The sequence below is a fragment of the Simochromis diagramma genome, unplaced genomic scaffold (genome assembly GCF_900408965.1).
Source record: "Simochromis diagramma unplaced genomic scaffold, fSimDia1.1 OVJJ01000123.1, whole genome shotgun sequence".
Lineage (NCBI taxonomy): Eukaryota > Metazoa > Chordata > Actinopteri > Cichliformes > Cichlidae > Simochromis > Simochromis diagramma.
Window position 1 is genome coordinate 4841173 of NW_024386778.1, and position 12005 is coordinate 4853177.

A 12005-nucleotide genomic window follows, 5' to 3' on the forward strand; every position below is an offset into this window, starting at 1 on the left:
AAAGGGACAAAACATGGAGTAATAAAGTGGAAACAAAGCTATACCCATGAAGCAACACCAGTTAGAGAAAGTAGTGTAATACCTTGGTAACAATATAAAACAATCTGCTAGCAATGCAAAGGATGTGTCTGTGCATTTGAATTATCATCTGTTAGAAAGGCTTTAAATGGTAATAACCTTTAATAATAATAAGACTGTTTTGACTGATGTTTTACAATAATAGGAAAGTATTACCATATTATAATGCTTCAATTCTAATTCTTTTTAAAAATTAATAAGGGCACCTTAAGAATTGCAATAATTACCTCGGAATATCTGTGGTACTTTCTGTGTAATACAAAGGAATCTGGGTTGCAAAATGCAAAACTGCCTGTTTCAACTTAATACCATGTTAATCACTACATAGTGCAGCCCAGATTCCTTTTATTACACATAAACTACAACAGGTATTCCTAGGTAATTATCACATTTCTTGACGTTTCCTTTAATAAGTTATTAATGTGGTACTAATGAAAAACAGGCAGTTTTGCATTTTGCAACCCTAATTCCTGCTTATTACACAGAAACCACACGTACCATCAATGTTTCCATTTAATAAGTCAGAACGATAAACACAACATTTACATTATTGCTTTTAAGCAAAGTAGGATGCTGGAGAACCAGGATTAACTGAGGCATTATAATATTATAATACTTTTCTATTATTCCTATTATTCTAAAACATCAGTCAGTACAACCTTATTCTTATGAGGTTATTACCATTTAAAGCCATTCTAATAATGGATTAAAATTCAAATGCACAGACATAACCTTCATAGTGCTAGCAGGTTATCAAATTCTTATTATGCTACTATTACTAATTGGTTTACTCTTTTGTTTACTCTTACTCAGTTGTCAAAAAAGGGCAATGTGTAGCTTGTTAGCACTGCACACAGCAGGAGTGGTAAGTCTGAGAAGTGCAAACAGATTCAAGTTTTCCAAGTACTATAAAGGTAATACAAAATAACTCACCTAGCTATTGTAAGGGCCCTGCCTGCATCAGGTAACCTAATTACCTGATTACTAATACTATGATGGCCTTTTATCCTGCTCAGGTTCCAGTGTGACTCAAGCATGTTGCTAAATGTTCATTCTCTGTCCTCTTTTTTTATATTCTTTTGTTGCTGTACTGTAAACTGACTGCCTCTAAAATATTTTTGTCGAATTGTGTCACAGTTTTGTGTTTTCAGTGTTGTACAACTAAAAGTAAAGGTCATTGTAGATCAATTTAATCAATTTAATGTAGAAGGTTAAGTTATTTTATGTTGGAAATGTTTAAGGTCGTAAGACCATGGATTTTAACTTACATACTGTTTTTGTGTACACATCCACAGTTCTTATTGCCATTAAACCTAAAACAGAAGCTGTTCTGGATGGAACAAAAAGAAAGACTCTGGACTCAGCTGGCAGGCTGCCTGATCACACAAATAATCCTCTGTCCTGTTTATAAAAATTGCCCTCATGTCAAGAATCCCCGGAATGTAAATAATGAAGGAAAACATGCAAACAAATCATCACATCTAAAACCCACTGCATATCATCTGTAAAATATCTTAACAATTAATGATATTAATGTGAGGGTTTACTTGATGCAGGCATTCCTGCTTATTTTAAAACTACAGTTGATATAGTGTAGATCCCTCCCGTCCATAAACATAAAAGATCCTGATTTCATGAGCAAATCAGGAGTTGCAGAAAAATATATTTGTTCAGAAGCATCGACTCTATAAAGCTGGGCAGTCTTATACATTGTGCATAGAGCTCCATAAATGCATGTGCTTTAGATTCAGATGTCTTTTCAACTGATGTGACTTCATGAGCAAGCAATCACTAACAAGATCAAAGCACAGCACAGCCACAGAATGTATGAATCAGACCAAAACAATCATTACTGCTCAGCCTGAAGGACTGATACGCATCATAGTAGGTTTAGACTTGCCAATCCCACTGACCTTCTTTCAGGGTTAGCGATGGGTTGACATTCCATGACAGTTTCAATATGGATAGGAGCAAGAATGCTATGTATTTTTGTGTTGTTGTTGTTGTTTTTGCCCTACAAGCTCTGCTGTTTAGACTGATCTAGAGCAACTTTGACTCTGTTACATACTGTTGGGACTTGACATTGTTCCTAAACAATATTAGAACATGATAGATTGCTATCATCCATCCATCCATTCGCTTCCGCTTATCCTTTTCAGGGTCGCGGGGGGCGCTGGAGCCTATCCCAGCTGTCATAGGGCGAAAGGCGGGGTACACCCTGGACAGGTCGCCAGTCTATCGCAGGGATAACACATAGGGACAGACAACCATTCACACTCACTCGCACATTCACACCTAGTGACAATTTGGATTAATCAATTAACCTATCCCCACAAGCTGCATGTCTTTGGACGGTGGGAGGAAGCCGGAGTACCCGGAGAGAACCCACGCAAACACGGGGAGAACATGCAAACTCCACACAGAAAGACCCCGACCTGATGGTGGAATTGAACTCAGGACCTTCTTGCTGTGCGGCAACAGTGCTAACCACCATGCCACCGTGCCATCAGTGGTGCTGAAATAGTGGTAGGTCAGTCAGTACAGTGCTTGATTGGGACTGTAAAATATTTCAGCAAGAGTCTAGTACTGTGGTTAAAAATTGTGCAAAATATTCAGAAAAATCTGATTTACTATTATACAATAACACACATGTAAAACTGAAATAAATTTTAACTGTTCTTTTGCAACAGTTGCCATTTTACCATTTTAAGGATTTGCTTTACAAATCCTAAAAGGAGGAAATTTCTTCCAAGTCTGTGAAACAACTTTACTCTTGTTTGCTTATTTTGTTTTTCTATTAATTCCATAAATGCAAAATGAGCACGTTGATGCCAGTGTGATTAAGTTTGTCTTGCTGTATTGTTGTTTAGTCAGCACTTTATCCCAGCCTTACTCCCTATTGTGTCAGCTTACACCTAACGAAGGAACAGCCAAGTTATGTTCATTATTTACCATACTGATGACCTTTTAGAAGAGGCCTCTGTGATGTCCAAACAATGAATTATGAAGAGCATTTTGTAGAAAAAGCAAGCAGTATATTTGTCAGCCAGTCTGCATTGGGATGTTGAAGATAATATCAGTGAATGGGTTTGTCTGACGTGCTGATATTTTTCACGCAAAAATAGGCAAGAAACAATATGCTTGGGATAATTTAGAAATTGTCTCATGATCTGTTAATTACACATATGTCATATGGTAATCCTTTTATTTTCGCAGCATAGTGATGTATGACTGTGAGTGGTTAAAGACCTGTGGCCATTAGTTTGGCAGACTTAGCAAATGGATGAAGTGAGTTGAAGAAAGAATTCCACCAGCTAAATCACTTAAATATAAAATTATAGTTGGTTTGGATATTACCAGTGAGCTTTTTCAACTTTGTTTGGCTATTAAGATTTCATTGATACTTATGCAGCTGTCAGTTTTCCATATGGAAAGTCACTGTCAGCAGAAGCCTTCTTGATGAATGTGGGTTGTTGTTTTTCAGCCTGGTTCTATTTGCCCCTTAACTTTGAGCAGCCCTGCTTTAAACAGTAGTAACACTATTCCTATAACAGTGATAAAATTAATTGCTTTTGTCTTTATTGGTTCTGTTGCTCTCAACATTGCATTACCTAAAAGTAACACAAATCCCCGTGTCCAACTAAGGTTTGGGGACCGCTGAAGAAACAAAACGTGTGTAAATCTGACGGACTTGTCACTCAGTTCTTTTTTTTTTCTGTAACCACAACTATATTTCTATTCATCTACAGCCATCAGCAAACACTTTACAACAGTTTTTGCTCGTGCCCGCCTTCCAGAAACACGCTTTCCCCATCACCTTTTAGTTCTGCATCGTCACGCAACAATTAAAACAATCAGTGTCTCTAGTTAACAGCTGCAGAAGATTAGCAGTGTCGTTTTTGAATGGAGTGTTTTCCACAGACTAATCCGCTCAACCCCCCGCCCGTTTTTAACGTCGGTTGCATGATAAAACAGACAGCACGTCAGTCCTTCTGCTACTCGATCCCATACCAAATATTTCATTTAGGGCAGCCTACAGGCAGTGCATAACTTTGGCGGTGGAATTCATAAACAGCAGTAGCAGAAGCGAGACACTTGTGTGAGGGGAGACTCACCTGAGAAAGACCGTCTCTCCTTGTCGGACTGTGATATTGTCCATCACTTTGTTGTAGGACTGAGAATCCCCTTGGCTGCGGACCTGCAACCCTGCAGGTACAAGAAACAAAATCCTCAGGGAGAGAAAAATTGTGCATTTGGAAAAAGCGACAAAATATCCCCGGATAGACATCGTCTTTAGCCTTCGAAGGCGCACAAACAAAAATCATACAGCGAGACAATGAGGCGGTCCTCCGCCGTGAACGGAGATTATTGTACTCCCAGTTCATTAGTCTTAATCCAAATCTTCTCGCCAGGTATTTGTGGTGTGAAGAGCAAGGAAGACAGAGGACGCTGTCTGGCTGCACTATGGATTATCACTGCCCTTTGTTTTAAACGGGGGGTGGGGATTATTCTCATTATCCCTCTGTTTGATTGTTTGTTTGTTTTTTCTTTGGGTTTTGTTTGTCTTTTTTAAAACATAAGAAATAAGACGTAAAGATCCCTTCAGGAATGTATTGAACGCTTCATCCTCGGTAGAGAGAATCGAAAAAGTGCACAATTAAGAAAAGAGGACTTGGAATCGTATTTAAAGGGGGGAAGATGCTAAGTTTGTGAACTGCATGGGTAGCAAGTGATTTGACGATCTGTAATAAGTGCGCTTTCTGTGTCATTGCGTAGTGTCTGCAGATAGTGTTCAATGAAAAGGAAAAAAAACACGGCTGTGCTCATCATTATGGAAAAGTTCCTTCCTGTTAAAATATTTTATGATGATCGTTTTTATACTTTATACCACTGCATAGAAAAATCTGAATCAGAATCAAGAAAAAAGAACTTCAGTATACACATTTTTGAAGCATATACAGTGCAAAAGATTTGAGCCACCCTTCATTTCTTTATATTTTGATGGGAAATTAGAACACAAGTTTAGCATTTTTTTTCTAATCAGAGTATTACTCTTAGATCTTGAATATTTCCTTTTGAAACGAAGTGCCACAGTACACAGCAAAAACTGGAGTGTTAAAATTTCAGGGTTAAAGATGTTAGAGTTGATTTCCACTCTCAAAGTGTCATTTTAACACATTCTGATTCAAATAGTGTTCAGTGTTGGAGTTATTAAACAGTGTTATTCAAGTCCAAGCAAATGAACTCTGAAGAGAGTTATTTAACTTGGTAGGCCCCTGGGCTTCTGCCCAGGTAAACCCGTGGATCAATTAATAGTTTGCTCTGCTGGGCCGATTTTCCATGTGCTTCTGCTGGTTACACCGTGGTGGATGCCTGCCGTGCTGCTTGGAGTATTTTACACAAACGGTAAGTTATTCAAACTTATATAAAATTCACGGTATTCTATCGGCGCAGTGAGGTTTTCTTGATGTTTCTTGGTGTTCGGTTGCTGAAAACGAGCTTTAATAGAGGAGGAGATGTGTCGAAAATTCTATTTAGCCTCCAATGCTAATGTTAATGTTGCAGTCTTTTTACTCGTGAGTGAATGTAGACACTGCACGTGGAAGCGCCGCGCCATGTTCAGCTTTTCCCCTGTTCACACAGACACGTCTTTCTCCACGCCAGTTCATGAGCGTTTTTGCTTCTCTGTTTATTCAGAGCAATTTTTTCACAATTGATAAGTAAATAACATCCCAAAATAATTGAAGAGAGCTTGTTTTAGTCACTCCTGCTTTTACTTTGACATCGTTCATCGCTGACTTGTCTCTAATCTGTCTCTCTCTCTGTCTCACTCTCTTCTCCCTTTGAGACACCCGCCCCAAACATAGTCAGTTAGGCTGTCCCCTCCTTTGCTATGTGTTCATTTTCATCTCTATTGTCTCTTTTCATACACGAATCTGATCGCATTTGTCAATCGCAGTATTTTATTTTGGAGAATAGCTTTTATCTTCAAAATTGCCTGGATTGTCTTGTGTGTCTTGGTGTAACTTCCTGCGGAACATGTGTGGCCCACGCAAAAAATAGACCAGATACCGAAACAATCCGTAGCACTCCGTGTCTGGTGTAAACTACACCATAGATTAACGTGTATTTTGTATTGTGTTATGTATCAATTGGACTCCTGCATGGACAGACACTGGTTTATTTGATAACATTAAATGTTATTGCAGTGAAATTCAAACGCATGGTCAGTATTAATCACCATGTACGGTATATGTCAGTGTTTTAATCATTTGTGCTTGAATTGCTCTAAATGTCAAATACTATGCCATCTTTGTTATTATTTTATCCCAGTAAAATGCTGGTCCAGGTTCGATACTGCCAACAGCAGAAGTATGTGAAGTTGGAAGAGGTTGATGGGCGTTTTGAGTTTATGCAGTTTCATGAAAAAGGTTTGTTTATATCTTACCTAATTTTAGTTGGGGGGACAGAATTTTTTGTAGGGCGTTTCGCCAAGTCTCTTGAATCATACAGTGGTGTATCACTTTAGTGAATGTGAGGCAAGAACAGTTTACTTAAAAGGTGCACTCAGATATATCTTATCTTTTCCAGTCATCGAGAGATTTTGCCTGCCACCTGATGCAAAAGTAGTGTACAAAGATGCAACAGGGACAGAAGTTGATGAAGTGATTTTCAGTGATCTTATCAGCCAAGGCACTGTGGTCCTAACAGTTTTCTCAAGTGATGGTGAGAAATTTAAAGGGGCAAGCTCAACACCAGACATGGGGAAGGGCTGTGTGGCTGCTGGTTGTTCCAAATAATCAGGAGCACACAATTTGACCAATCAGCTGTTTGAACATTGAGATCAGTTAATTTATATGAGTCAGGTCTGCAGTGTGATGTTGCCTTGTTAGTTAAAAATCTGCAGCCAGATTTGTTTTTCTACACCTTACAGAATAATGTTGTTTTTTCCTTTTAGAATTTTCTGATTACTCCTTGTCTTCTGCATCTGATTGTTCTGACTCAAGCTTCAGCTCAAATGCAAGTACATCAACTATACTTCTAGATGAGGGTCCCAGGAAGAAAACAAGAGTTGAGGGTACTGTTGATGCAGCATCTGCTAAAAAGGTTGTGACAAAACTCAGTTCTCATAGTATTTTTTCTACTTCATTATTCTTAATATGTAGAAAAGCTATTCCTCACTTTTTGCATCTTTTTTTTTTCTCAAGTTAATTGAAGGTGTACTTGGAACCAATTCAGGTGGTGAAGAGGTTCTCCAGGAATATCACACAACACAAACTCTAACAGATGCTACCAGAAGAAAAATGGTCAATATAATAGTGGCTCACATGATTGATTGCCATGGGTATGTGTGTTCTATTTGTGCATTTTTTTTTTTTTTTAAATACAAGTTACTATTTTGCCATTACTTAAGCATGTTAATTTAAAATCGTTTTTCAGGCACCTCCCCACCAAAGCTGTTAGAGAACAGTACGCGCTAGGGGTAGTGACATTGTTCCCATCCCTGAAAGACCCATACTCCAAGAAAGGCTATGTATAGTCACTACTATTGCACTTTGTTTACATAATTTTCATGCTGTGCATCATTGGGATTTGTGTGCGTTGACATTTAAGTTCTAAAAATTTTCAGATTGACAACACATTATTTTTGAATGTATTTACATTTTAGGAACACTTCTATGATGCTGCAAGCAGCACTGGATACATTTCTTGGCGTTTGAAAACGATACAGAGAAAGACTAGAAGAGGATCTGCACCACCAAGTAGCTCCACTGGCTTTACTCAAGGAGGTAAGAAATTAAGTGTCCACAAACTAGATAATGTTCTCATTTACATTATATACTATTTTGTTTTCATTTACCTATCTGATCAGCACCTATGCTTTTATGTTTGTGTGTTTTTCTTCAGGGGGCCCAAATTACCAAAGGCCCATTAATGTCGACATGCAGCTTGATGGAGATGCTTGCCAGGAGGCCATCTCTTTGCTGAAACATACATCCGACACTTCCTTGATTTTCCAGAAGATGAGAGAGACCTTTCAGCATCGTCAGAAGGTCATCAATGATCCTGACAAAAGTCTTGATATCCTGTCTATCTTCCCAAGATTCTTGGATACAAAAGGATTGGTGAGAATATTCAGTGGAATTTTTAATATCACTTTAAATTTCAAGATGAATGTGGCAGTAGTAGATTTTCTTTCTTAAAGGTGAATCAAGACTTCACTCTCCTGTTTGATGATGAGATATCTACCAGGCTGCTTCAGAAATGGGATCCAATCTTTAGGTATCAAATCATCAAAGAGGCCAAGCAGCTCACCTCAACACTAGAGTTGCGTCAATTGGTGCAGTCAGCAGAGAGTCCACCAGGAAGTGATCTTGATGAGGCAGCAAGTGAGTTTGTTAAATATGATTTGCTATAAGCAGTTAAAGTTCAATAGCATCAGGATTCTATTAATAAATACCAATTCATTCACCTGTTAGCTTTGCTTCATCAGTTTTCTTTAGCTGTTAGTTTAATGTTTATGACAGCACATTTCAACTTTCTTAGGAAGTGTTTCTAGTTCTCCTTAAAAATTGCATTTGAAAGATTTGCTGTCAATTGATTCTTGTGACTCTTTGGCCGCAGCCTTTGACCAAGACATGGCCTCCCTGTTGTTACTGTTACATCTACTTCTGCCACCCCCAGGAGGACCAAAGTATCAAAAAATCAGCGCCTCTGATGCTGTTGAGAGACTTGTAGTCTTTCATAAGGTAATTTAATATTTATAGTTTTTGTCATAAGTTGTCATGTCACTGGTTAAGAGGTGAATGAAACAAATTACAGTTGAGCTTACAAAGGAGGTTTACATACTCATTTCTGTGATGCTATTATCTCTGACTTGCTCCTGTGTCTAATGCTCAGTATCTTTGTCTCAACTCCAGTCTTGCTGCAGTTTGGAAGAGCATCTCCAGAATCAGCAGAGTCAGCAGCCATACCTCCTGGCTGTTGGGCGCCAGAAGAGGAAGGTCGACAGCTTCTAAAAATAGTGAGATATCTTGCAGAGGGATGCAGCAGTCTCAAAATTGCAAAGCTTCTGAAGCGTGATCATCGAACAATCAAGCGTTTCATTCAAAATAGTCAACAGGGTCGCAAGAAGCGTGTGGAAAAACCAAGGCGCAAAATAACTGCCCATGAACTGAGAAAAGTCAAGCGTGCAGCTGCCAAGATGCCACTTGCCACAGTTTGGCCATATTTCAGAGCTGCAACATCACTGGAGTGCCCAAAAGCACAAGGTGTGCAATACTCAGAGACATGGCCAAGGTAAGAAAGGCTGAAAGACGACCACCACTGAACAAGACACACAAGCTGAAACGTCAAGACTGGGCCAAGAAATATCTCAAGACTGGTTTTCTAAGGTTTTATGGACTGATGAAATGAGAGTGAGTCTTGATGGGCCAGATGGATGGGCCCGTGGCTGGATTGGTAAAGGGCAGAGAGCTCCAGTCCGACTCAGACGCCAGCAAGGTGGAGGTGGAGTACTGGTTTGGGCTGGTATCATCAAAGATGAGCTTGTGGGGCCTTTTCGGGTTGAGGATGGAGTCAAGCTCAACTCCCAGTCCTACTGCCAGTTCCTGGAAGACACCTTCTTCAAGCAGTGGTACAGGAAGAAGTCTGCATCCTTCAAGAAAAACATGATTTCATGCAGGACAATGCTCCATCACACGCGTCCAAGTACTCCACAGCGTGGCTGGCAAGAAAGGGTATAAAAGAAGAAAAACTAATGACATGGCCTCCTTGTTCACCTGATCTGAACCCCATTGAGAACCTGTGGTCCATCATCAAATGTGAGATTTACAAGGAGGGAAAACAGTACCCTCTCTGAACAGTGTCTGGGAGGCTGTGGTTGCTGCTGCACGCAATGTTGATGGTGAACAGATCAAAACACTGACAGAATCCATGGATGGCAGGCTTTTGAGTGTCCTTGCAAAGAAAGGTGGCTATATTGGTCGCTGATTTGTTTTTGTTTTGTTTTTGAATGATGTTGCTCATAGACAAGCGTCTCATCCCCTGCCAGGCCAGCCGCTCCCTTGGGGCATTTGATGAGCTTTTTAAAGCTCATTTTGTGTTCAATGTGTCTTATGATGCTGCACTTGTGAATTTCTACACATTTCTGCAGACAACAGTATACAATATTGATATGGGGAAAATGAAGGAGTCCCCAAGAGTTCGTGACTTGAGAGCCAAAATCCTTAACCAGGAAATTCTTCTCACAACCTAAGTAAAAATCATTAAAATGCTGACATGTTTTTTTGTGTAAGAGAGCTTATCCCAGCAGTCAGCAGCTGATTTCACATTTAAGAGGTGAACATGGTTATTATCCTGGACCTAAGTTTAAGTTATGTTGTTGGCAGCCAGGCTGCAGGCTTCAGTTCCAAACTTATGCAGGCTTTAGGAAGCACCTCAGTTTTCACAGCAATGTTGACCACAATGATCGAACTTCAGCCATTGCTTCTTTTTCTAATGACACAGTTTCACCTGCTTTGGAGGACCAGTTTAATTCCTCTTATCTTCCTCACAGTTCTCCCAGTGTTCTTCCAGAGTCTAGTTCTTCCAGTGTTCCAGTGAGCATTGATTCAGTACTTACAAGGGATTCATCCAAAGAAATCTGTGCATCCATTGTGGCCAAACTGCAGGGTAGTGGCCTTTCTAACAGTTTAGTATCCTCACTTGTAGGCGATTTGGAGGAATTAACAAGTGAGCTTCGCTCAGAAGCAAAGCAGGCCATTCTTTCTGCGTTACCCACAAAGGACTCCAGCATATCTTTAATAAATGAATGTTTTGAAAATTTTGAAAACCCTTTCACCAATCTGAACACAGAATGGAAACGAAATAAATACTTCAATCTAAAATGGGGAGTTGTAGAACCTAGAGAAATAACACTTGGAGTGAGGTATGACATCAGGCGAAATCAGAAGTTTGGTACTTATGATCAAGTACCTGTGAAGGATACTTTTATATATGTACCTATTTTGGAGTCTTTGAAGTTCATGTTTAGAAATCCAGAGATTTGTGTTTTCCTGCAGAGAGAGTGTAGCTCAGAGCCTGATGCTTATCATGACTTTTGTGATGGAAGTTACTTTAAAACTCACCCTTTGTTTTCAGCCAAAAGGCATGCATTACAAATTCAGCTATACTATGATGACTTTGAAACAGCCAATCCTCTTGGCTCTAAACGCGGAATTCACAAAATTGGCTGTATTTATTTTGTTATAAGAAACTTGCCCCCAAAATTTAATTCCATTTTGATGAACATTCATTTAGTGTCACTTTTCCACACACCAGACCTGCAAAAGTATGGTTTTGATGTTATACTGGAACCACTGATAAATGATGTCAAAAAACTGGAAAGCCAAGGGCTAAGTCTTCCATTTTCTGATGAGCAGGTATACGGCACAATATCACAGATCACTGGAGATAACCTAGGGATGCACTCAATTCTTGGTTTTAATGAGTCGTTCAGTAGCCGTCATTTCTGTCGCCTTTGTTTGATTGAGAAGAATGATTGTCAAATGGTGTACAGTGAGGATGATCCTAAAATTATTCTTCGTGGGAAAGATTTGTTTGACATACATTGCCAGTCTCTTCGGGAAGATCCTAAATTGAAGTCACTGTATGGGTTGAAAAGAAATTCTGCACTCAATTCATTGAAGTACTACCATATTTGCAATAACTACTCATTTGATATAATGCATGACCTTCTTGAAGGTGTGGCTCAGTATGAGGTCAAATTGCTTTTTGAGTATCTTACGCAACACTTCATATCAGAACAGAACTTGCTTTCTAGGATTTATGGTTTTGACTATGGATTTTTAGAAAGAAAAAACCGGCCCACTAAAATCATATTGGACAGTGCTGGCAATAGCATTGGTTTGAACTCTATCCAGACA

The 12005-nt window shown here is 39.3% G+C and overlaps 2 protein-coding genes across 5 annotated transcripts in view; one reads left to right on the forward strand and one right to left on the reverse strand.

Moving 5' to 3' along the window:
- ntm (neurotrimin) overlaps positions 1-12005 on the reverse strand; it is a 471010-nt gene that overhangs the window by 131977 nt on the left and 327028 nt on the right. For 2 of the 4 annotated variants that reach the window (XM_040013481.1, XM_040013490.1), the window contains exon 2: positions 4194-4284. In XM_040013481.1, coding sequence (XP_039869415.1) covers positions 4194-4284 — 91 coding nt within the window. Of the gene's footprint in view, positions 1-4193; positions 4504-12005 lie in introns of those variants that run through there. The other 2 variants (XR_005693468.1, XM_040013472.1) reach the window with 2 other exon arrangements.
- Positions 4672-7859, forward strand: LOC120722506. The gene is made up of 5 exons (XM_040013520.1): positions 4672-6509; positions 6670-6804; positions 7037-7185; positions 7287-7423; positions 7519-7859. Exons 1-5 carry the CDS (start codon positions 6371-6373, stop codon positions 7616-7618), a joined length of 660 nt encoding a protein of 219 aa, XP_039869454.1. The 5' UTR covers positions 4672-6370; the 3' UTR covers positions 7619-7859.